This window comes from Podarcis vaucheri (genome assembly GCF_965113315.1).
Source record: "Podarcis vaucheri genome assembly, chromosome: 13".
NCBI lineage: Eukaryota > Metazoa > Chordata > Lepidosauria > Squamata > Lacertidae > Podarcis > Podarcis vaucheri.
The window spans coordinates 6,179,585-6,205,161 of NC_138751.1; the positions used below are offsets into that span (position 1 = coordinate 6,179,585).

The 25,577-nt window shown below is 43.9% G+C and overlaps 1 protein-coding gene and 1 long non-coding RNA gene across 10 annotated transcripts; one reads left to right on the forward strand and one right to left on the reverse strand.

The window, feature by feature from the left end:
• Positions 1-228: 228 nt before the first annotated feature.
• LOC309517958 (uncharacterized protein) lies at positions 229-24,927 on the forward strand. 9 transcript variants are annotated; one of them, XM_082197662.1, is made up of 13 exons: positions 229-296; positions 7,461-7,499; positions 8,202-8,510; positions 9,458-9,754; positions 10,385-10,681; positions 12,008-12,304; positions 13,626-13,922; positions 14,262-14,573; positions 15,212-15,313; positions 18,040-19,349; positions 22,034-22,062; positions 23,145-23,302; positions 24,096-24,927. In XM_082197662.1, exons 2-10 carry the CDS (start codon positions 7,484-7,486, stop codon positions 18,063-18,065), a joined length of 1,953 nt encoding a protein of 650 aa, XP_082053788.1. In that variant the 5' UTR covers positions 229-296; positions 7,461-7,483; the 3' UTR covers positions 18,066-19,349; positions 22,034-22,062; positions 23,145-23,302; positions 24,096-24,927. The 9 variants fall into 9 exon arrangements, with proteins under 9 accessions (XP_082053788.1, XP_082053785.1, XP_082053786.1 ...); XM_082197659.1 differs by lacking the exon at positions 229-296 and adding an exon at positions 1,137-1,299; XM_082197660.1 differs by lacking the exon at positions 229-296 and adding an exon at positions 1,375-1,517.
• LOC309518162 lies at positions 20,725-22,056 on the reverse strand. The gene is made up of 2 exons (XR_014213377.1): positions 21,415-22,056; positions 20,725-20,959 (listed from the first exon to the last, which is right to left on the reverse strand). It is a non-coding gene; the product is annotated as an uncharacterized lncRNA (long non-coding RNA).
• Positions 24,928-25,577: the final 650 nt, after the last annotated feature.

Here is a 25,577-nt window from a genome sequence, read left to right on the forward strand (position 1 = left end):
GTTCCAACATAGATGCCAAATTGTGAGAGTGTTGCAACATAAACTCTGCAACAGGTGGCAGCAGCGACAAATTTAAAATACGCTCCCAATACTTCAGCCAACCAGCAGGTGAAAGCAAAGCGTCTCCAATAGATCCTTCTGGTATCTGAAGCATCAGCTAGTCAGAAACCCAAGCAGGATGGAGGACTTTTAAACAAGGGCATTTGCAAGGGATTGGCGGAGGAGACTGAAGAGAGTGAGCTTGTGTCTTTTGGATTAAGGCTGGTTGCTTCTCTGAGCTGTTTGGAGCCTTATTTGTGAGTTTGGTTGTGGGTGTGGCTGTGTGCTCTGCTAGAATTTCAATAGCGACAAATGTCAAGTTCTGACTTCGGCAGCTGCATCAGTACAGTGGTACCTCGGGTTAAGTACCGTACTTAATTCGTTCCGGAGGTCCGTTCTTAACCTGAAACTGTTCTTAACCTGAAGAACCACTTTAGCTAATGGGGCCTCCTGCTGCTGCCGCGCTGCCGGAGCACGATTTCTGTTCTCATCCTGAAGCAAATTCTTAACCTGAAGCACTATTTCTGGGTCAGGGGAGTCTGTAACCTGAAGTGTATGCAACCTGAAGCGTATGTAACCCGAGGTACCACTGTATAAGCTGGGGGCATTTGGCTTGCCGGTGAAAAGGATCTAGGAGTCTTAGTAGACCACAGGCTTATCATGAGTTAACGGGGTCATATGGCAGAAAAAGAAAAAGAAGAAAAGCTAATGCTATTCTAAAAAAAAGGTAAAGGGACCCCTGACCATTAGGTCCAGTCGTGACCGACTCTGGGGTTGCGGTGCTCATCTCGCTTTATTGGCCGAGGGAGCCGGCGTACAGCTTCTGGGTCATGTAGCCAGCATGACTAAGCCGCTTCTGGAGAACCAGAGCAGCGCACAGAAACACCGTTTACCTTCCCGATGGAGTGGTACCTATTTATCTACTTGCACTTTGACGTGCTTTCGAACTGCTAGGTTGGCAGGAGCAGGGACCGAGCAACGGGAGCTCAGTCTGTCGCGGGGATTTGAACCGCCGACCTTCTGATCGGCACGTCCTAGGCTCTGTGGTTTAACCCACAGGGCCACCCGCATCCCTCAGTGCTATTCTAGGCTGCATCAACAGAAGTACAGTGTCCATATCAAGGGAGCTCATAGTATCACCCTCTTCTGCCCGGGTCAAACTCCACCTGAAGTATTGTGTCCAGTTCTGGGCACCACAATTTAAGAAGGATATCAAGAAGCTGGAAAGTGGGCAAAGGAGGGCAACCAAGATGATCAAGAGTCTGGGAACCAAGGCTTAGGAGAAATCATTTGAGGGAGTTGGGTATGTTTAGGCTGGAAAAGAGGAGAGTGAGAAGGGAGATGATCTTCAAATATCTAAATTGCTGGGAGATGGAGCGAGCTTGTTTTCTCCTGCTCTGGAGGGTAGGACCCAAAGCAAGTGCTTCAAGTTACAAGAAAGGAGATTCTGACTCAACATCAGGAATAACTTTTTGAGGGTAAGAGCAGTTTGACAGCGGAACGGACTCCCTTGGGCGGTGGTGGATTCTCCTTCACTGGTGGTTTATAAGTAGAGGTTGGACGGCCGTCTGTCATGGATGCTTTAGCTAGGATTCCTGTATTTCTGCGGGCTGGACTCAGTTCTAGAATTCTTTTCTTTTTTGGGACAAAGTAATAATCATAAATAAATCAGAATAAAAATGTGTGCCCCACCACCGAGATCATTCCATTGCAACTATCCAGCCTCCCAGAATTTCAACACTTCTTGCGATGGTTTGACCCCTTTCCGTTAAAGCAGTACAAATTCCGCAAACACCTTCCATATCTCCTCAAAATCATTTCTCCTGCATATTCCCTGCCTTACCTTAATTGCACATGTTAATTTATCATTCATAGCTATACCCCACTCCTCTTTATCCCATTCTTCCATTTCATATTCTTCTTGCCCCTTCCACTTCCTAGCTATAATACTTTGTGCAGCTGTCAATAAATTTGTGAGCAAGTCCTTCATTCCCTGTGAACCGTCTGCCCCACTGGGGTGGAAAGTTCTGGAATTCTAGGATTCTATGGGCCACACTAAATGAGCTGAGCCTTCCATGACTGGGTGTAGCAGAGATGCACGTACAAAATGTACATGCAAAGGAAATAAATAAATAAAACTGTCCATTTGCACCTTAGAGACCAACTAAGTTTGTTCTGGGTATAAGCTTTCCTGTGCATGCACACTTCTTCAGATACACTGAAGCAGAAGTCAACAGACTTGTGCAAAAGAAAGGCAGGAAGACATAATGACCAAGCCACCCGGTGGTGCTTTGCTCTTCCTAGAAAGTCACAGAACATTTAATTGTGTATTTTAAAATTACTGTCTCCTCCCTTAAATTCTTTTTTGCTTGATTGATTTTCTATAATTTTAAACATTTTTTCACCAAATCAACACAAATTAATTGGCAGAGGGCCTTCTCGGTAGCGGTGTCCTTCCCTGTGAACCCTTCCATCAGACATTAAGGAGATGAGCAATTATATAACATTTAGGAAACATCTGAAAGAAGCTCTGTATAGGGAAGCTTTTTAAGGTTTAAAACTTTACTGTGTTTTTATATATGCTGGAAGCTGCCCAGAGTGGCTGGGGCGACCCAGCCAGGTGGGCAGGGTACAAATAATAATAATAATAATAATAATAATAATAATAATAATAATACTGATTTAAAAGCTGACTTCCCACCCCTCAGATGTTCCTTTATTTTCCTCCCTCCTTCGCTGCTCTCAGTACAATAACTTTTCCAACTTTGGTTTCAAAATCCACTCATCCTTTCTCACTCTTTCCCATCGCCTGCACAATTACCAATTTATGCTATGGCTTCTGTCCATTATTATAACCCATCCTCAAAACAACGGAGTAAGAGTAAACCTAAGGAGCGCCATGACGGAAAGCTGAGGAAATCTTAATCTATTTCAGCATTCCAGCTCTTTTGTATGTTTCAAAGTACACCTGCGAATCTTTCTCAGTTTTACTGCTTTCTCCTCTGTAAACGGCTTTGAGCCTTCCTTTGTGTGTGATTTTGCAATCAAGAGGAGTATAGATATAAATGAATAAAATAAATGGGTTGCTCCTGAGGAGATGCTTTTTCTCCTCCGAAATGAGACACTTCCCTCAGAAAGGGGAGACCCTTTTTCTCCTCAGAACAGGCCGGGATATGAAGAAACTGAGCAGAAGCCTGAGGCCTTTTCCCGCCTTTTTCCTCCCCCTAGAACAGGCTTCCTCAACCTGGGTGGCCCTCCAGATGTTTTAGGCCTACAACTCCCATGATCCCTAGCTAGCAGGAGCAGTGGTCAGGGATGATGGGAATTGTAGTCTCGAGACATCTGGAGGGCCGAGGTTGAGGCCCTAGAAAGTGCTGGAAGAGTCGCCCCTCCCCCTCTCTCCTCAGGGGAGCCTTGGCAAGGCCGGGAAGGCGGCCATCTTTCTTTCGGGGGGATTCAAAAAGTTCTTTCTTGTCCTCTTCCCAGGGGCAACTGATTTATTTCATAAAATTTATAGGCTCTTGATCGTGAGGGGTGGAAGGAAGCAGTCTGGGAAAAGAAGGGTTGGTCCTCATGTCCGGAGGCCTCCTAAGCAGCCACAGTCTGAAATCCATTAATTCGTGTAATTCCCTCAGGCGCCCATGAGGGGTTTTAGGGGGGTCCCTGGCCAGAGGATGGCTTGGGGTTCCCCTCCGGCCTCAAGCAGAGGAGTCGGGGGCTTCTTCCGGTTTTCCTGGTCTTCTCCCTCAGCTTGGAAAAAGTCACATTTGCCTCTCTTTCCCCTCAGTTTCCCAATTCATTGGCCTAAGGAGCCCCTGAAATACGCTCAGCAGAGTTTAATTTTCTGTACAATCTCTTCTTCTTCTTCTTTGTTTGTTTGTTTAGTCATTTGTTTTATATACAGTCTTTACAACAAAGGACTTTACAACCAAAATAAACCTTTACAACAGAAAACTTTACAACCCAAAGAAACCCAAACCGAAGCAATAACACGACTCTCATGTTTTCATTTGTACTAAATTCTTCTCAAATTTTCTTATTTTACTATTCATTGACTTAAATCTTCTTTTAATTCCTTGTTCCTGACCTCCTAAATCACGTATTTGTCCTCTACAGTTTTCCAATTATTGCCTTATACTTTCCTCCCTCCATACCCGTTACTTCCCTTCACCCATGCGCGGTCTTCTCTGCATACTGTTGTGTTAACAGCTATTAAATTCGTTTTCCAGTTTGTATTGTAATGTTCTCTTGTGTCCTTCAGGCTCTTGCATGTTAAATTTAAGCTCTGAAACCAAACCAATATATCCCTGTATGCATTCCCATTCTTTGTAAGTTTTTTTGATTAGAGCAGCCTCTAGTTTTGCCATCTCCGCAAATTCACAATTTTTAGCTGGCCATTCTAGTAAATCAGGTATTTTTCTGATTTCCTTTTTTCTTTTTTCTTTTTTGCCCCTACTATTCTAGCCGCTGCTGTTGCGTACAGGAATACGTTCTTTATGTCCATTTTCTGTACAATCTCATGCAACCAGAAAACTGTAGGGTTGGAAGGCCCTGCAATGCTGGAATCTCAACTACAGCATCCAGGACAGAGGGTCATCCTCTTCTTCTTTGCCGATCCCTCATAGTAAGATGGTCTTCCATGAACACGGTCTTAACAATGAGTCCGTAAGTGACTGTGGAGGCCAGTTCTGGATCCACACATCCTTCCACAGTGGGGACATAGGTCTCCAGGTGGGAGCTGATCACGGTGTGGATTTGCCAAGCGTTCCTTCCTCTTAGCGCGTTTCTCCTTTGTGTCCTGAGTTCGAGTGTCTTCAAAGCCCAGGACACCTTTGGTCAAGGCTGTTCTCCAACTGATGCGCTCGCAGGCCAGTTTTTCCCAGTTGTCAGTGTTTATACTACATTTTAAAAATATTTGCCTTGAGAGAGTCTTTAAAGATCTCTTTTGTATTTTGCTTTCCATTCTTGAGTTGGGAATAGAGTAGTTGCTTTGAGAGGTTGTGGGCTCTCCTTCCTTGGAAGTTTTTCAGCAGAGGTTGGATGGGTGTCTGTCATGGATGCTTTTGTTAAAAGTCTCGTATTGCAGGGGGCTGGACTCAGAGTCCCTTCCAGCTCTCAAGTTCTAGAATTCTTTTCTTCTTCTTCTTTTGACAAAGTAGTAATCATAAATAAATCAGAATAAAAATGTGCAGCCCCACCACCGAGATCATTCCACTGTAACTATCCAGCCTCCCAAAAATTCAACACTTCTTGCAATGGTTTGACCCCTTTCCATTTAAACAATACAAATTCTACAAACACCCTCCATACCACCTCAAAATCATTTCTTATATTCCCTGTCTTACCTTAACAGCACATGTTAATTTATCATTCATAGCTATAGCCCACACCTCTTTATACCATTCTTCCATTTTATATCCTGCTTGCCCCTTCCACTTCCTAGGTAGAATAATTTTTGTCAGTAAATTTGTGAGCAAGTCCTTCATGCCCCGTGAACCTTCTGCCCCAACGGGGGTGGAAAATTCTAGAAATTTGGATTCTATGGGCCACACTAAACAGGCTGAGCATTCGGTGACTGGGTGTAGCAGAAGTGCATGTATAAAATCTACTTTTCACAGCCCCAGAGTCAGAGGAAGTGGGAGAAAGGCTATGAATAAGACAAGACATGTGATGGTGGTCAAGAGCTGTTGGCCACAGGCCAGACCACAAGCACTTACAACATGCTTTGCATCAAATAAGCTGACATTTGGGGGTGTGAAGAGGGTGGAGGACTTGCTTACAGACTTGTGTATATATATATAGATACAAAATCACATTGTCAGAGGCAAATGTTTGAAGCTTTCTTATTCCAGGAACTTAGGCTGGGTACAGACTTATACCTTCAAATCACATTTGAAGAACATTCCTTCCTTCCAAGAATTCAGGGCGCTGTAGTTTGCTAAGGGTTTCCTCAGGTTTGTGACTCTGTGAGAGGGGAAGGGAATAATTTGAGGCAGATTGTCCGGGATTTCTCAGTCGGGGACATGCAAGCCATGGTTAATGGGAAGAGAGGAATGAAATGAGAAGTGAAATTAGGAAGTGGAGAAAGATTGCCAGCCTTGCCTCTTTTCCCGTGAAAAAGGCATTGGCCTCAAGGACACTTTTTTCAAGCCCTCCCTCTGCTTCTCCTTCACGTCACCACTTCTTGCTCTTTACGTGTCACAGAGCTGCCCCCAAAAAAACCAGTTTCCAAAAATAAGCACAAAAGAGAAAGCGAGGACCACAAGCCAGTATGAGGACTGTTTCATCCTGTGCGAAATAGCTGCGCCTCCATCCGGTGTGACGCTGTGTGTATTGTGCTTGATAACTGTAAATGAGCGCTTGTGTTTTTCAGAGATCTTTTGTCACCCCCCATTGACTTTTAAAAACCCCAGCTTCCCTATGTTCCCTATGGTAGGTGCTAACGTGCTCAGCATTTTATCAGTTACCCAATTTCTCTCAGCTTCCACATCTGCATTTGAGAGTGGCCATGACAGCTTCTGCAGAGCAGCTCAGTGCTGCAAGGCATGCTGGGAACTCTTCTTGAGGCCACCCTGGTGGTCAGCCCTGTTTGACACCAGTGGCGCACCCAGAATACTCAGCAGCGCCACTGTGTTTCTTCTCAGTGTGTTTGGAAAGAAGATTACTATTGCAGATGCATCAGCTCAGTGTTGCTGCTACAGTCGCTTCTTCTAAACCCCATCTTTGAAGCATGGAGCAAATTAGCCGTCTCTTTGTCCTCCTGGGTAAGACCCTTTCCTTCTCCCCTCCAACCCCACACTTTTCCTTCTTCTGGAGCCTCCTATCTACACTTCCCAGTTTCCACTGTCTGTCTTTACTCAAATCTCCTGCCTCTATTCTCTGTTTCCAGGTGGGTCTTTAGGGAGGGATGAGCATGTCTCAGGCAAATCTTTCACAGCATCCACACAATGTCACTGGTATGGGAAAGTTGGCTGTTTTTAACCTTTACCTTTCCTGCAAAAATACCAAAATAAAATCTAATAAAAACCTGTTGCTGGTAGCTTGTTCACAATCTGTGAAGGACTGATTGACACATCTTAACCCCTGCTTGGTTCACAATTTTTATGGGGGTTTTCAATTCCACCATGACCATGGATCAAAGCAGTTTGTACAGTTCTTTTTACATCATCATTACTGCTGTTGTTGTCGATACTTTTATTATTTTAAAATAAAGAATATTCTGGGGTAAAGTGTGCTTATAAATCCATATATTTGTGAACATAACCCCCAGAAATGCATCAGATTAAGGGATATTGCTTTGGGAGAGAAAAAATGTGTATGAGGCTATTTAGGAGTCCAGATTATGAAACTTGAAATGATGCCAAAAACGTTATATATATATATTTCTAAGCATCACATTTTTCTCCTCTGTTCTCTTTCAGCCTCATTTTTGGCTCTTTCCTGGATGACGGCCCTTGCAGGTAATCCAATTAATATAACTTCAAGTACTGAGTGGTAGGCAGATACAGTGGTACCTCAGGTTAAGTACTTAATTCGTTCCGGAGGTCTGAACCTGAAACTGTTCTTAACCTGAAGCACCACTCTAGCTAATGGGGCCTCCTGCTGCCGCCACGCTGCCGGAGCACGATTTCTTTTCTCATCCTGAAGCAAAGTTCTTAACCTGAAGCACTATTTCTGGGTTAGCGGGGTCTGTAACCTGAAGTGTATGTAACCTGAAGCATATATAACCCGAGGTACCACTGTACTGTCAGTATGAACACATCACAAAATTTAGATGTGGATATATTGTTGTGGCTATTTGTTCTGTATCCTGTCCCTTATCTTGAAGTCCCAGACCTGAAGGGTGTGAATGGTGAGTCAAAGGGATCCCCCACACTTCCCTTCATGCTCTGCTTTCTAAGCACAGGTCTGGGATTTCCAGATCCAAATGGGTTTTTGAGGGGGAGGGGAGAAGAGAGGAGAGAGAGATTTTCAAAATCTGATTTTGAGTTTAAGAGGTATTGGAATAAATGGTGGGATGGGATGGGATGGGACTGCCAATCCGAAGCAATAATTGAAGTATTGTGGAAGGTTATAGGGATTCATGAATCATCTAATGCAATGGGGACATCCTAAGGGACTGGCCAAACTGTATTTTTATTGTATCTCCCTCTGTTTCTCAGATACTGTGACTGCACATCCATCAGGCCTTTGGCTGTCTCTTTCACCTCCACACAACACTTTTGCCCGAGGAGAACTGGCTTCATTGATATGCTCCCTCCCAGAAGGACAGAGGGCAACGGGGTTCTATTTCTATGAAAAGAGAGGAGGTGTACCAGTCATGTATGGACAACAGGCGGAAAATATTTTGGAGGTTTCCACAGAATACCTGGAAACAAACAAAACATTTCTCTGTGCTTACCTGGGGGAAAAGAGTTCAGGAGGGCTCTTCCTGTCTTCGCTGAGTAACGAGGTTGTGCTGTCCATCACTGGTGAGAAACGTACTCTTTGTGACAGAATTGCATGCACAACAGCTAAGCCAGCTTGGGGATAGCTCCTACTCCACCCAAGCCATTTTGGTAGTTGTAACTGAGAGAGATCAAAGGAGCTCTGGCCAAGATCTCTCAGCGTAGTCACAAAACTGCCACCATCATAGTTGCTAGGGGAAGCCAACAGAGTACAATACTGAAGATTCAAGTCTGTCGTGAAGATGAGCTTTAATGTGATGTAGCAAAGGGGCAGGTTTATTTTAAGCAGTTCTTCAGTCTTGGGGGGGCACAGATTCTGTTGCTGCTCTACAACTCTCATCTTCCCCTGCCTGCTTGATGGCAGCTGTAGTTCAACAACATCTGGTGACCCAGCGTTGAAGAACTGTGTAAGGCTTTGCTTACACGGCGGGAAACAGCGCTTGAGGAATATTCTTGTCTTCACCAAGCTGGTGCTGTCGATCGCTGGTGAGGAACATTCTCGTTGTGAATGAATGATACACGCAAAGTCTAAACCATCTGGGTGATTCTGCCCAAGCCATTCTGTTGTTTTTGCCAGGTCCAAGGAACACAAAGCAAGGTCCCTGAATACAGTCACAAAGTCCACATCCTCCTGGTTCCTTAGGGGAGGCGAGAGAGCACAGGTGTTATAACATTGGTTTATGTTTCTAATATAGCTGTATATTAAGGAGAGGTGCTGGAGGGATTGGTCTGGAAGTCGCACAGTCTCAGATTGTAGCCCTAATCTCAAATATGGGGAATTTTCTATCAAAGATTCCTAGACCCCATCCAGAACACAAATCCCAACTGTTAGCTGAGAATAGGAACTAGTCTTACTCCATTTAAGTCTGTAGCATTGCTATGCTCTGAATTCCAGGGAGACAGAAGTGCTTAACAAGCTAGCCACAAAAACCTCTCTTCCTTTCTCTCTGCTCCTTCAACTTCCCTTTCAGACCTTCCTCGTGCTCCAGTTTTCTCTGTTTCTCCAAAGAAGGATGTCTATACAAGTGGGGAATCTGTGGAACTCAAGTGCTCATCTTCCGAAACCCATCATGTATCAAGGACCCAGTTTTTCAGGGACCATCAGGATCTGCATTCAGTCAAGCCCTCCTCCCCCTCCTCTCTGAGCAACGTCACACACACCCTACGCCTTGCTATTCGAGATGATGGAGATTACTCCTGCAGGTACCACATTGTGGAATCCGGGCGAGAGATCGCATCCAGAGAGAGCAACTCCATCAGGATTTCGGGTGAGGAGGTCTTTCTTTGAAATACGGATCTCTTGGAAGTTGAAGTGGGAAGCTGGATTGAAACTGAGGAGTTTGGCTGGTCAAAGGAACAGGAGGGGAATTTTCTTAATAGAATTTGAATATGTACAAAATTCAAATATCATCAGAAATTCTGTAGTCCTCCCAAAGTCCTATTTCCTTTTCTCACTAATCTGCTTGCTTATTGAGGGGGAGAGAGATTATTGGTCTACAACTCCCATCAGTCATCCACCAAGCAGCTTGATGGGTATTGCAGTCCAACAACATCTGGCAACCCATGGTTCAAACATGCTTGTTTAGGTGAGCTTTTCTCAAGAAATTATGTTTGTCAAAAATTGATTGGTTTTGCTGAAAAGTTCCACCAGTTAATGGAATAGAATTATTGGAATGCTGTTCAGGTGATTATGATAGTGACCCCAAGGAAGTAGATTGTGGAAATCTGTGTGTAGCATTTGTTTAATGCAGGACTGAGAAGGAGCAAGGCATTCTTGGCACTAAACAAGCATACCTTGAACCAACAACTCATTAAAAAAAATTGTGGATGAGGGACTACAAGAGGGAAGGGGCTGAATGGCATTTTCCCCTTGCACTTCTTCCCTTTCCCCAATGCAGTTCTGCCTCCACCAGCTCCAGAGCTGTCCATCATCCCTCCAAGACAGACTTTTCTCCAGGGACAACGGATCACGATGAAATGCTCCCACCCGGAAGGGCAGCTGGCAGCCAAGTTCTTATTTTATGAAATGAAGGCAGAACGTGGGTGGACTAAACTCCAAGAAGACTTCAATAATACCCTGGAAATCACTGCAGGATTTCAGGAAACAAAGAAATCATTTGTTTGTGCCTACATGGAAGAAAGCAGTGCAGGACAACTGTCTGCACAGAGTAACCGCATTGAGTTTTCTATCATGGGTGAGGAAAGTTCTGCTAGTTCATTAACTGAAGACTCAATAAGTTGTTTTCATCTTACTAAGGGCAATCCAGAAAATCTGGCATATTTATGTGGGTTGCTACCTTTTTCTTTTTCTTTTTACTTGTGGAAAGAAATCATATACCACTTATTCCCAACAAAATCTAAGCAATGTAGATAGTAAAGTTAACAATAAAACACAGATAATTAATGAGGAGAAAGAGTTTCTGTCTGTTTCTAAACTTAAGCCAGTTGGCTGCCACTGTTTTCTCACAAGAAATCTTGGCAATATTGATTTTATGGAGGTTATAGAGATTGCCAAAGATGTTTCTCTGCATTCTCGCAAAACTTAAATTCCCTGCATTCTTCAGGGAGGATCTATGCTATTTAAACTGGGTGTTGTTTTTTAATCCCCTGAAGGTTGTGTGATATCATTAGGATGTCCAGCTCTCTAGGAAGGATTTCAAAAGAAAATGTTTTTGCTGAACTTGACCTGCTGTTCCACTCCATTAATGAGAGTCCTAAAAGAATTCATGTCTATTAAAGGTGTTTAATCATGGAAGATTGGAAGATACTATTTCTAGTCGGGGTTCAAGCCTGGTTTTGAAGGCTCAGTCATCTGAGTGACAAGGGTAATAATATTACCAGGTCCACCTGCTCTTTCACAGCCTATTCACTGTGATCCATGCACAGGTAACCTAAAAAGTGGATTGCTCTAATGTTCTGCCCTCGGCATTGGTTCAGAAGCAGCAGCTAGTGAAGAATGCAGCAGCAAGGATGCTCAGGGGGGTACCTGACACCTGGGACAATTGTGGCCTATAAAGCTCTCAGCAGCTCAGGAGCAGGTAATCTGACGGACTGCCTGACTTCTCCCATTTATAGACCATCCAAGTCTCTGCATTCTGAGGATGTGATTCTCCTCTTAACCATATTGCCTGCAAAGCTCCATCTGGTTGGGGGCTGCAGAGATCCTTTTCCATTCCTACCTACCGAATGCTCTCCCTGCTGAGATCAGGCAGGCAGAAACCGTGGGGTGAACTGAATACCTACCCCTTTGGCCTTCTCTGACCTTAATATTATACTAGCCGTTGTGATTATTTTATTGATGATTATTTTTCACAGATTTATTCTCTCCAATTATTTGTTATTATGTAGACTACTTTCTGCAAATGAAAAGCGGGGTAGAAATCCTTTAATGAAATGGAAGGAAACATACAGTATGTGTCAGTCTTAGAAAGGAAATTGTGAGAAAACAGAAAACTTTTCCCTTTTACGTTGTCCCCTAAATATTTGGATGCTTCTCTCCCTCTGCTTCCTGTGGAACCCAGCGTCCTTCCCACCTGCTGAACTTTTTCAGCAACCACAGGAATCTGTTTACAGTCCAGGAGAACGGGTTACCTTGACCTGTTCAGCTCCTGAGGAAATGGACGTGGCAGGATTCAACTTCTACAAGGAACAACACGATCAGAACTACAAGGTGTTGCCAGATCAAGGAAGCGGCCCCTATGCGGCATTCCCTGTGAATAAAAATACTGCTGGAGTATACAGATGCTTATACTGGGTGCAGAATTCAGGACAGATGATCCAGTCCCCAATGAGCTCTTCCGTCTCTGTAGTCATGACAGGTGAGAGAGTTTCTTCTGCATGCTGATGGAGGAGATCCAAAAGGTCTCCGTGTCTAGCAGGGAGTGGGGAACATGGGAAATGTCAGCCTGGTTATTTTACAAGGTGACAATCAAGTGTTTATGATTTACAGTGGTACCCTGGTTGTCTAACGGCTTGGCTCCCAAACAAATCGGCTCCCGAATGCCGAAAACCCCGGAATAAATCTTCCGGTTTTCAAACGTTTTTCAAAAGCCGAAAGTCTGACGCAGCTTCCACTTGAGTGCAGGAAGCTCCTGCAGCCAATCAGAAGCCGCATCTTGCTTTTTGAATGATTTTGGGAATCAAATGGACTTCCGGAACGGATTAAGTTCAAGAACCAAGGTACCACTGTATAAGAAGAAGTGCCTTAAAGTCTCAAACTGTATTGAACTTGGACTCTCTCATCTCATTAGTGGGGAATGGGCAGCTGTAGTTACTCAGACAAGGAAGAGGTTTTTTCTCTGCGCATCCTGACGTGCGGACTGAACTCGGAAGACATAAATGTGGAAGCATGGTTTGCAGAGGGACATAGTTCAGAAGGCAGGAGCTGGGGAATACTGGATGGGGAACAGCTGGAAGAAGAAACACTGGGAGAGAGAGGGTTAACAGATTCACAGTCTCTGGGCAGCATTCCTCTGCTCAGCCCAAGGTCAAGATGAGCTCAGAAAGTGTCAGAACAGAAAGCACAGAGGGTACAAGCTCAGATTACAAGACATAGGAGTGACGGAAGGGGGTGTTATCCTTATTTAGGAGCACCGCCATTTCCAGGAGAGATGTGTTGTTTGTTCTCTCTCTGTGATCATTAAAGCTTATAACTGGTAAGAAGACTCCTTTCCCTTTGTCCTGCTTATCTTCTGCCACGGGGGGGGGGGGAGCTGATTCCCTGAAGCTTGACAGGAATTCTCTGTTAGAGATTCCAAGACCCCACCCAGAGCCACAGATCCCAAGGTTTACTGGAGGGACTACAGTGGTACCTCAGGTTACAGACACTTCAGGTTACAGACTCCGCTAACCCGGAAGTAGTACATCGGGTTAAGAACTTTACCTCAAGATGGGAACACAAATCGCACGGCTGCGGCATGGCAGCAGCAGGAGGCCCCATTAGCTAAAGTGGTACCTCAGGTTAAGAACAGTTTCAGGTTAAGAATGGATCTCCAGAAAAAAATAAGTTCTTAAACAGAGGTACCACTGTTTTGTTAAAATAATTAAACTGTAGGATGGTTATGCTCCAAATTCCTGAAACAGAGGTGCTTAACAAAGATTGTTCTTCCTTTCTCTGTGCTCCTTCTACTCCCTTCTCAGAACACCCTCGTCCCCCAGTCTTAACTGTTTCGCCAGAAAAGGATAGCTACAGAAGAGAAGAGTCCATAAAACTTAGATGTTCAGCTTATGAAAGCCGTGATGTATCAAAGATCCAGTTTTTCAAGGACAAGAGGCAACTGCAACTCATCAGTGTCCCCTCCTCTCTGAACACCTTCACACATATACAACTGCTTCTTCCTCAAGATGGTGGAGATTACTCCTGCAAGTACCACATTGTGGTATCAGGGCGAGAGTTCCCATCCAGAGAGAGCAACTCCATCAGGATTTTGGTATTGGGTGAGGAGGCCTTTCTTTGCAATATGGGTCTCTTGGAGGGGGAAATGGGAATGTGGACTGAGGTTGGGGGAGGTTAGGTAGGCGAGGAATAGGGGGAATAATTTTGTTAGTAGAATATGTACAGAATTCGAAGATCACCCATAATTTCATAGTCCTTCCAAACTCCTCTTTTCTTCTATTATTTATCAGCTTGCTTGTTTCTAGTCTGCCTTTGAAATGCATTGCCAGAACAACATTGGAGGAAACCAAGGCAAGGTGCCTGCCCCGAGGAGCATACAAGGGATGTTGTCACATGGGGATCCCTTCTGACCTTGGGATTCTCTTTGATTCTCTCTGCAGATGAACCACTTTCCACAATGACTACCTTTTCCACCCCTGACCAGGCTGTTCTGAGTTTTGCCGCCACAACCAGGCCACCTAGAACGTCAACACTGGCAACTTCATCAACCAGCTCTTCTCACTACAACGCCAGAACACCCTCAACACACACAAAGCTCCTTGCATCAAGCACCTCCTGGTCCAGCTCTTCGCAGTTGAGTCTGCATTATAGCACCTCAACCAGCAGCACCAATGCTCAGGAGAGCAGGAAATCATCCTCCTGCTGTGATCCCAAATCAACCACAGTCCAAAAGAAGGACAATTCATTAAAAGGTACGCCCCTCTCATGAGGCTGTTAATTTTAAGAAAGGAACCCCCTTCCTTCCTTCCTCTTTCATTGTTTTATATTTGTATAAAATTGTGATTTTATAGGTTATAAGCCACCCTGAGTGCTGCAGTTGCACTAGAAGGAAGCAAAATATCCAAATAAATAAATAAGGGTTGCACTGTAAATAACCCACCTGATTCAGCTCAGTGCGGAATATTATTTTCACCCTACGAAAATAAATGGAAGCAGTGCTACTGCTGCCCGATTTGTTTGCTTTTGTACCGTTATTATTTTTGTCTTGTGGCATTGTTTTTAATCTGATGGTACTGTACTGTTATTTTATCATGCGTGGCTATGTTTTAGGTGATAAAATAGGAATGTTATGATGTTGCCATGCTTCCGTTTGAGAGGGCCGACCTGAAAGGCATCCCATAACTACAGAATATGGATGGTTGGAAAGAATAATATTTAGAAAGGGAGAATCAATGGACCTTCAGAGACCAGGGAGGGAAGAGGAAGGGTGGAAGATAGAATGGCCAAGGAGGGGAATATGTGGAGCAGCAATGTTCATAGATACTAGTTGTAACAATTGACTAGTTCTCTGATCAATAACCCGTTCTGATCAACAGCAATTCTCTTGCAGGTTCATATCCTTTTCTTCTCCCACTGGCCATTGGATGTGGCACCGGCGGATGTTTCCTCCTCCTGCTGTTTGTTGTCTGTATTTATAGGAGGAAGCACAAAGGTATTTGGCAAGGCAGGGGAAGCTGAGCCTGGGGAGGTGGACATCCCAGGAGGAATGCAGATGTGGGTGGAAGTAACCCCTGGTGGAATCATCACAGCCAGAATTATCACTAACTGCTTATGCAGAGCATGCCTTCTTCATTTTTTTTTATTTTGACAAAGTAATAATCATAAATAAATAAGAATGAAAATGTGCACCCCACCACCGAGATAATTCAATTGCAACTATCCAACCTGCCAAAATTCCAACGCCTTTTGCGATGGTTTGACCCCTTTCCATTTTAACAGTACAAATTCTACAAACACCCTCCATATCTCCTCAAAATAATTTCTCCTGCGTATTCCCCGTCTTACCTTAATGACACATGTTAATTTATCATTCATAGCTATATCCCACACCTCTTTATCCCATTCTTCCATTTTATATTCTGCTTGCCCCTTGCATTTCCTAGCTATAATAATTCGTGTAGCTGTCAATAAATTTGTGAGCAAGTCCTTCCTAGCCTACGAACCTTCCACCCCATCGTAAATTGATAATAATGCTACCTCTGGACTTTCAGTCAGCTTTAACCCAGTGATTTCTGTTATCTCCTTAAATGCCCTTCACCAGAAAAATTGTACATATTTACATCCCCACCACACGTGAACATAATTCCCGGTTTCCTGGCATCCCCTCCAACATAGCACCGAATATTCCTTGTTTATTTGATTTAATCTGACTGGTGCTAAATACCATCTCCAAACTAATTTATAAAAATTTTCTTTTATTCTTATGACAACATTTTCAATGTTTCTCCCATACGCCCCCCCCCCCCAGCTGTGACTATCTGCCATGCTGTCTCCTTTTCCCACACCTCTTTTAATTGATCTTCTGTAGCACCCTGCTTGTGGTTAACGCTTAGCTGGAATGAAATATTCAACGCAGCAATAGAGAAATTAAAGTAATAATTTATTTGTCAGACAAATAAATGAGAGACACAGTGGTATATGGATACCAAAGCTCTGCCCACTCCAGCCCTGATGGCCAGCACTTATATTCCCTCAGCCCAGCCCCCTTGCTCCTCCTTTGGCTGCCTCTGTCCAATCAGCCTGGTTGAAATTCCTATTGGCTGTTTGCTAGAACCAATCATAAAAGATACACCCATTTCCTATTACCTTTTATGGGAGACAAAGAGCTATATTTCCTTCTATCCATAAATGGCAGACAAGTAGCCATATATCTTACATTTGCCTCGACCAGGCACCTTAATTATCAGATCATCTTTGCCCTATTGCCCTTTCACTCCAGAACAGATGGCTAATGGTTTTAATTTTTATCTTAAGCAGAGATCTTGGGTTCACCTTCTCACACACCATCAATGAAATAAGAATCTAACATAAGAATCTAACATTTCTTACTTTCTAAATCCTTTGCATAATTACATTTAAGCCAATATATTTCATACATAACATAGATAGATTTTTAGAAGGAAAGGCCTTTTCAAAGTAAAAAAGGAACTTTAATAAAAACTGTTTTGAAAGCAGCCTCTTTAGTTTACAACTCCTTTTCCTAGCCAGCTGCTGTTTCTACTAGCTCTTGCCCTTTAACCTTAGGAAGATGTGGCTCAAGTCTAATGGGAGGCACATGGTATAAACAATAAATTTCATTAATTACCAACTCTTAATTAGTGTTTTTTGTTTTTTTTGCAGCTTGATTGTATTCTGTAATTTGTATGGTCAGTGTGACCTTTTGCTCCCAGCCTGTAATTTCCTTTTACAACCCTGAAGTACTGCTATAGATCAGAGGGGCACTGTTTAGGAAGATAAACATCTGCCAAAGCACCCAGCCAGCTGCTTTATGCCTGGCATAAAACATACAAACATTTGCAAATATATTTTTAAGCTCATTTTAAAATGCAGGTCTTGATCAGATGCCTCACTTCTTCATCCTCCATTTCTACTAATATTTTATAAATTTCACTGGTTCCCCTTTTTATAACTGTATTTTCTTCTCTATCTCTCCTTTTTATAACCCCCCCCCAATTTTTTTGTATATTCTTTGCAGTTCTTGTTTTCCCTTAACCCCTTCTTTGTGTGTCGCTCCAGTTGTATACAGTTAAACCAAGTTATTTTACTTCCTGTTAGAACTCCTCTTATTTGTTCTTTGCTTCTGCCTTCTTCATGTTTGTCCTCATCTCTTCAACAACAGCCAGACACACCAAAACCTGCATTTGCAGGAGAAGCTATTTCCATCAGAATTTTTTATCAAGAGAAACCTCGCCTGTTCCGTTTCTGTGTGTCAGGTTGCAGTTAGAAGCACAGAAGCAGGGTTATAAAAGGGAGCAGCCCCATCTATTTGTCCAGGACAGAGATCTGAAATTGTTTGCAATGCCCTCTTCATGGGGCTGCCATTGAAAACGGTTCAAACCTTCTGTGGTTTTAAATGACAGTGGCTTATAAAGAGCACATCCTGTCAGCCTTTGTAAGACCTTTGCAGACTCTCGGATTGTTTCCGATTCAAAATGGTGGCCTCTTGGCCTTCAGAGCCCTAAACAACAGCCATCCTTGAAATTCCACCCACTTCTCTGAGTGTTGCAGCACTGTTCCCCAGCCAAGCAATGTAAAGTGCAGGATTCTAGAGGATATTGCGCCTCACGTGCTCTAAATGTGGGAACTCTAGTGCCCTGTCTTTGTGTCTCCTTCGCTTAAGAGTCACACACATTCACATACTTTTTTTTCTTTTCTCAGATAAGAGAACGATCACAGCAAGGTGAGTGAGTACGAAAACTTGGGGCAGCTGTCAGAAGCAGCTTCCTCCAAGCTGTTGGACATGACGCTGCGGTTTGTGTGGCCCGTCATCGGAGGAGTCGGGGCTGCTGTGTGCTTAAAAACAGAAGCAGGGACATGCAGTCAGGAGTGACAAGAGGCTGCAAGGGTGTGGCTGCTAAAAAAAAGCCACCTTTTTGCAAGAAGATAAAAAGAGCTTTTTAGCACAAGGCAAAGGGGATCCATTTGGCCTAGCCTCCATTTTCCAACTGTAGCCAGCCAGATGCCTCTGGGAAGCCCACCAGAAGGCCATTCCTAATTCCTGTCCCCCTGGTTTTCAGAGGTAGAATCATAGAATTCTAGAGTTGGAAGCGACCCTGAGGATCATCTAGTTCAGGTATCCCCAAACTCGGCCCTCCCAATGTTTTTGGACTACAACTCCCATCATCCCTAGCTAGCAGGACCAGTGGTCAGGGATGGTGGGAATTGTAGTCCCAAAACATCTGGAGGGCCGAGTTTGGGGGTGCCTAATGTAGTCCAACCCCCTGCAATGCAGGAATATGCAGCTGCCCCATACGGGGATCGAACCTGCAACCTTGGCATCATCAGCACCACGCTCTAACCAACTGAGCTATCCATACTGCCTCTGACCTTGGAGGTTTCTATTTGCTGCCATGATCCTTAACAGCCGCTGATTCACCTCTCCTGTGATTTTGTATAAGCAGCAGCCCCACATCCTGTAACAGCGAGACCCGCAAGTCAGTCGATGTGCTAAGTAGAGAAGCTAGTCTGCCCTCTTCTCCGCAACTATAAAAGCCTTGTCCAGTGTCTCGCCTGGCCATCCCACGAGAGCTGACGCTTTTCTTTCCTGGTGGGCTTTTAACAGGACAGAAATTCTTGTTCCTTATCAAGCTTCACGTGTTCAAATTCCAAGCAAATTCCCAGTAAAGATAAAGAAAGCCACCTGTTCTACCGTTACCTGTTTTGACTGACAGCAGGCTCTCAGGGGCCTTTCTCTCTTCTCCAGTCCTGTGTCCTGGATCTTTTTACCGGGAGATGCCGGGACTAGAACCTGGGACCTTTGCTGTGCAAGGCACGTGCTCTGTCACTAAGCCATGGTCTGTCTCCAAATGGATTTGCTTTGAGATAAGACAGTATATTACCCTATTAGTCCTCCCCGCCCCCAACATCCTCTTCATTTTCAGCTGCTTTTTGTGTGTTTAGTTCCTCTCCCCATTCCTTTCCAGCAGCTACTGGCAAACACTGGACATTCGGCAGTCCCTGAAAAGACGGTAGGAAGGAGCAGAGCGTTCCCCTCTAGCGTGCCTCTCTTATCTTCCATCATCTTGCAGGGGGGAGGACAGAGAGGGTAGGCGCAGCTAACCTGGACGGCAGACCAAAATCTCAACTAGACTTGGGTAGACTTGGTGGGGGGAGTAGATAAACTGCAGGGACACCCAGCTTTTGCCCCTGTTTGTTTTTTGGATTTTAATGTTTGGGAAACAAATAGAGGGGGGGTGTTATTTGTTTGTTTTTTTCCAGGCCTTCGCATCTCTAATCCCAAAACATTCAGCAAAGCTCAACATCAGTGGAGGGAGGGCACAGTTTCAAGCCCCCCCCCCCCGCAGGAACAATTAAATCATTTGCTGGAGTGCCAGAATATTTGATTAAAGAGGATGATTCTTTCCTTTTCTTTGACGGTCTTTGTCATTCAAAGCCAGGAGTTTGAATATAGTAACACTTCTTTGCAAGGTAGTTTTAATTCAAAGGCTGCATTTCAGCTCAGTCTGTTTTATAAGCTAAAACTACACACAGAACTATATAGTAATCCTTTTAAAAATCTGTGTGTTGTTCTGTATGCAAGACACACACACACACACACACACACACACTAATGGGGTAAGAAAGTTGCCAACATTTCTGGACTCCTCTGTGGGTGCAGTTGTGGCAGATGTCGTGATGGGCTTCAAAATGTAATAGTAGACCTCTGCTTAAAAGAGATACAGGCATGTTCTCCTAAATGTGCTTCATTCAGACCCACATAGCTATATAAACAAACTTGTTCCTACAAGATACAGTAATGTCGCAAGCACAGAAGGCTTTGAAAGATGTTCAGAAAAAATTATGGGGAACATGCTGCCAATGGCTTTAGACGCAACAGCTGTCAGAGGCAGTGTCAGAGGCAGTGGGGAGAGCATGGCTGTTGGCCACTGTGAGAACAGAATGCCAGACAGGATGAGTCTTTGGCTCAATCCAGCAAATTCCTTTGTGCTTGTTATAAATGTGGGAAGGTTGTGGGGAGTCAGAGAGGATCTATTGATTAAATACGGTATTATCCTTCCTAACTCAGGCTAGTGAGTTATATATATATAGCAGAGCTTATTCCCCTTCTATACAGCAAGAAGCTAGTTGCAGATTCGTTTGAATCTCTCTTTTTTAAAAACAATTTTTATTATTCATTAATAACATTCCAATTAATAACATATCAAATCTTGCCACATCATAACACAAATAATAAAGCCAATTATACATTCCGAATTAAATAATTTAAAGAGACTTCCCATGTTCTGACTGGTCAGGAGAAATTTTTTATTTCTTGTTCCCGCTTTCTCCCCTCTCTTGTTTGTTCCCAGTATCATAATTCCGATCTTAATCTGTTATCTTGTCATCTCAGTCACTGGTATGAAACTTTCAATCGTATTTAACAAATCCATATGTATGTTAACATGCAAGAGAAATTTTATTCTTCCTGTTGTCATTTGTCTATTGTTTTCCGCGCAGTCCCCCTCAGAGGCCCCCTTTTCATTCCACACTGTTATCATTTGAATCTCTTTGCTTAAGCAATCCAATCTGGCATGCCCAGATTGGAGTGTGTTCCTGGTAAAACCCCTTTGATTCCTTCCTAAAAGAATGAAGACACAAGAGTCTTTCTTATAAGTAATGAAAAGTTGACTCACATTCAGTTCACAGTATGATCCCTGAAGGAAAGCTTTAGCTTGCAGTAACAGATACAGTGTGGCAGAGAGCCAGCAGTGCAGTCCAAGAGAAGAAATGGCATCAAAAGAGGAAGATGGCTGCGTGGCTGGCCCTTTTACAGGGTCTCCTAGGGCCACGCCCATCTACCTGGTCGCATGCAAAGGAAGGATGCTCCAGACCAGGTGTGACAGGAAGTCTTCCTGGCTGGAGTAACGTCCTCCTGCCTGTGTCCACTCTAGGAAAACAAGGAATGTTGTACTTGACTGCTCCAATGGATTACGTCCCACAACAAATAGGTCGCCACTTTTGCACTAGCGCTGCTCCCGTGCTTTGAGCACCAGTGCAGCATAGAGAACTTAAGCAGGTTTTCCAATAACATACCTCCACAGTGGGGTAAGCCAGGACAAAGTTTCCCTTGCTAAACTTTGCATGCCAGGCCGCTCCTGAAACCAAAAAGGCAACTGTCTGTAAACGAACAATAAACGTCCCTAAAAATGGCAAAAAGTAGTTTCTTTCCCAGATAGATGTTATCTTAAACAACAGCAAACGCCGTAAATAAGGAGTTCACTTGCAATATATCAGTGGTTCAGTGCTCATTTCTTCTCTTCCCAAAGTAGATTTTATATTGAACTATTGCAAACGCAGTAATAAAGAGTCCACTTGTGATATACCACAAGTGGTTCAGTGCTCAGACGTTATTCCGGTAATCCGACATTTCATCACTAAAGAGTTTAGTCATCAGGCTTTGTAGTAAATAATATAAAGCAGAAGACAGTATGTGAATGACTTAAACCAGGGGTATATCTGTCCCCACCTGCATGTTTCCATCAGGAAAAGCATAGAAAGAGGACAACGTCCTTCGGTTTGTTTAACCTCCTCCTGCTCCTGAAGGCAGAGAGAGCAGGGCCAGTTTTTAAGGTTGGCAGTCCCAGTAGCTCCCACCTCTTTGGGATTTCCTGCAGCTTCTACCCCCTGCTAAAACCTTTGTTCTGTCTTGCAGATGCAAAGACCCCATTGGAGTCTCTACAAGTAAGTAAGACATTAAACTTTCCATCCTTATTAGGGTTCCAGAGAAGGATCAAGGCTTTTTTTCTGACAGGTCCCCTGTGTCTTTAAGAGCCATGGGACAGGCAGACATTAAAGCGGTGAAGCATTTCCCGCAACTCTTCCATGTTGGGAGGAAACGCACCTGTTGAATTTCTGCCTGTCTTCCAGCTATTGAAGGAAAAGGTGGCACTCCTGCCACTATACCTGTGGCCCAGGATGCACCAGGTGAATTGCAACTCCCCAATGAGGAACAGTTGCAGCATCTGGGACTTCTTAATATTCTTTTGTTATTTCTTTCTTTTTCTTTCTCTATTTATTTAGTTCTTCCCCTCCCCTCGCTTTTCTGTGTTTCCATTGTACAGTGGTACCTCAGGTTAAGTACTTAATTCGTTCCAGAGGTCCGTACTTAACCTGAAACTGTTCTTAACCTGAAGCACCACTTTAGCTAATGGGGCCTCCTGCTGCTGCCGCACTGCCGGAGCACGATTTCTGTTCTCATCCTGAAGCAAAGTTCTTAACCTGAAGCACTATTTCTGGGTTAGCAGAGTCTGTAACCTGAAGCGTCTGTAACCTGAGGTACCACTGTATCTAGATAAAAGTTTTGATTTGGTTTAAAAAAGGGGAACGATATTAAGTTTTTTATTTTTCTCTATAAACCTTAATAACATTTATTTTTTAAAATGAGGAAAATCCGTTGTTTACTGCTGAGGAGAGCTTATCCACACCTTCTATTGTCCTGCTGCTCCCCACCGCCACCAGGGAAAACTGCTCTTTAGTGCTTAATTGGCGCAAACAGCAATTCAGGTTTTCTCTGGATTGACGTTTGCTCTGATTTAGAGTGGAAGAGAGGGTTTTCCCTGGGAAAGGAGCAAAAAAAGGGGGGAAGCACTCGGACACGTGCCTCAAAACGTGGGTGAAGCAAAAAACTGCTGAAAAAAATCACCTTCACTTTGTGAAAAGGAGCTCTGCCTACAGGCCAACCAAGGACTTGCAGGTAAAAGGAAGCTGCGTTGGATTAAAGATGGGAGGATGTAGGTGTTAACCACGTTGGTTTTAATGCTTAGATCTCGAAGAAAGGAATGTGCCTGGCTGGATGCAGCCAGCAAGCGAAGACTGGGGGATCCTGCCAAAAGCCAAAAGCCCCATGCCAAAAGCCAGGCATCCATTAGAAATGAAGAAGGCAGATGAAGACACCAATTCTGGAGCCAATATTGAATTCCGCGTAAGTTTCAAACCCACTTCTTCTTCTCTGGCAATCACTCGTAGCCGAGTAAGATTGTCTTCCATAAACACAGTTTTAACAATGAGTCCATAAGTGACTGTGGAGGCCAATTCTGGACCCACACGTCATTCCACAGTGGGGACATTGGTTCCTGGGCGGGAGTTGATTACAGTGTGGATTTGCCAAGTGTGCCTTCCTCTTAGCACGTTTCTCCCTTGCGTCCTGAGTTCAAGTGTCTTCAAAGTCCATGACATCTTTGGTAAAGGCTGTTCTCCAAAACTGGAGCGCTCGCAGGCCAGTGTTTTCCAGTTGTCGGTGTTTATATTACATTTTTTTAGATTTGCCTTGAGGCAGTCTTTAAACCTCTTTTGTTGACCACCAGCATTACGCCTTCCATTTTTAAGTTTGGAATAGAGTAGTTGCTTTGGAAGACGATAATCAGGCATCCGCACAACATGACCAGTCCAGCGAAGTTGATGTTGGAGAATCATTGCTTCAACACTCACTCGCTGGATCGTCACCTTATTGTGGTGAGTGGGCTTGCACGTTCCTATGACCCTTGTGAGCGAAGCCATCGGGAATCTCATACTCCCAGCAGGGTCACCCAAGGCGGTAAGGTCAAAGACAAAGAATGACCAAGAAGTTCAAATCCACTATGCACACTCTGTCTCCATGGGCTTTTCATCCTTCTCCCTTATAGCTCTTTCCTTGCATTTCCAGAGTGGCTGGCACAACCCGATCAGGTGGGGGGTTTACTATTATTATCGTTGTTGTTGTTGTTGTTTATTTCCAGGAAATTGATGCAACGTACTCGCTTCTCAGCTTCCCCTGCTCCACATTCTTCCTGGAAGAAAATGACAGACCCTCGGAGGAGCCAGACCCATCCCAGATTCTGAAAACCCAAACTTTCACTGTGAAATGAAACAAGGTGGCCATTTTTAGGAGCCCAAAAGGACAGGAGAGTTCCCCAGTGGAGGTGTGAACCATGAAGGCCTGATCCACTGACGAAAAGCCTCTTTCACAAGCTCCACTGAAATGAATGGGGAGCCTTGCAGCCCAGCCCAGGAATGTTTTTCTCCTCCATTGAAATGAGTGGGTGTGGGGCACAGACAGTTCAACCAGGTGAAGGAAATTCCAGCTGGGTTGCTATATCAAGTTACTGGACCTCAGTTAGGAGAATCCCCATCTTCCAGATAAAGAGCTCTTGACTTTCGTTCATTTTTAGAAATAAATTTATAAGTTGTGTGTCCTTGTTGCTCAGCTTGACCCTTTTACATGATTTTGTACGTTTTGTGGTATTTGTGCATTGTGATCTGCTGTTATTTTATTGATTATAGATTAGTAATTCCTTATTGTAATTGATAAGTGTGAACTGCTAGATTATTTGCTGATGTTTAATTTTACTGTTTAGTGTTGGATCCTAATGGATTGTTGAGTATTGCTTTATTTGATATAAGTTGTTCATTTTAAAGCTATTGTGGCTTTTTATATAGGATCTGTATGTTACTATTAATTTTTTGATGTTTTATTATTATTATTATGTGTTTTGGAAGCCGCCCAGAGTGGCTGTGGCAACCCAGCCAGATGGGTGGGGTATAAATAATAAATTTATTATTATATTATTATTACCAGCACCTGTTCATGTCTATGGGGCTTGCATGGTGGACGGTGCTCTCTTTTAATTATTCTACCTCAAAACCAAAATGCCTTGGATTATGGGTCCAGATGGGATCAGATTAGGGAACGAGGAACATTGTCAGGACTTGGGTATCTAGTCCGACAGTGTGCTGGTATTTATGCCTTCCATATGCTCTGTAGGTAGTCTATGACACATAAGCCCATAAAACTAAAATAAGTGAACTGTTTTTCTTACATGTTCCACTTCTGAATGAATCTGGGAGTCCCCCCCCCCCATTGCAATTATTAAATCTGCACATACGGAAGGAATGGGATGTATAAAAACTGACCCTTCTCCTGTTATCATTTCTCATGTGCTGCTTAAAATGTGTTGTCAGCCTTCTTCCTTCCCCCACCCCTCCCCCTCCCAATACAGTCGTACCTCGGAAGTCGAACAGAATCCATTCAGGAAGTCCATTCGACTTCCAAAACGTTCAGAAACCAAAGCGCGGCTTCCGATTGGCTGCAAGAAGCTCCTGCGGCCAATTGGAAGCTGCGGAGGTCCCGTCGGACGTTCAGCTTCCGAAAATCGTTCGAAAACCGGAACACTCACTTCCGGGTTTCGATCGTTCGGGAGCCGCTTTGTTCGGGAACCAAG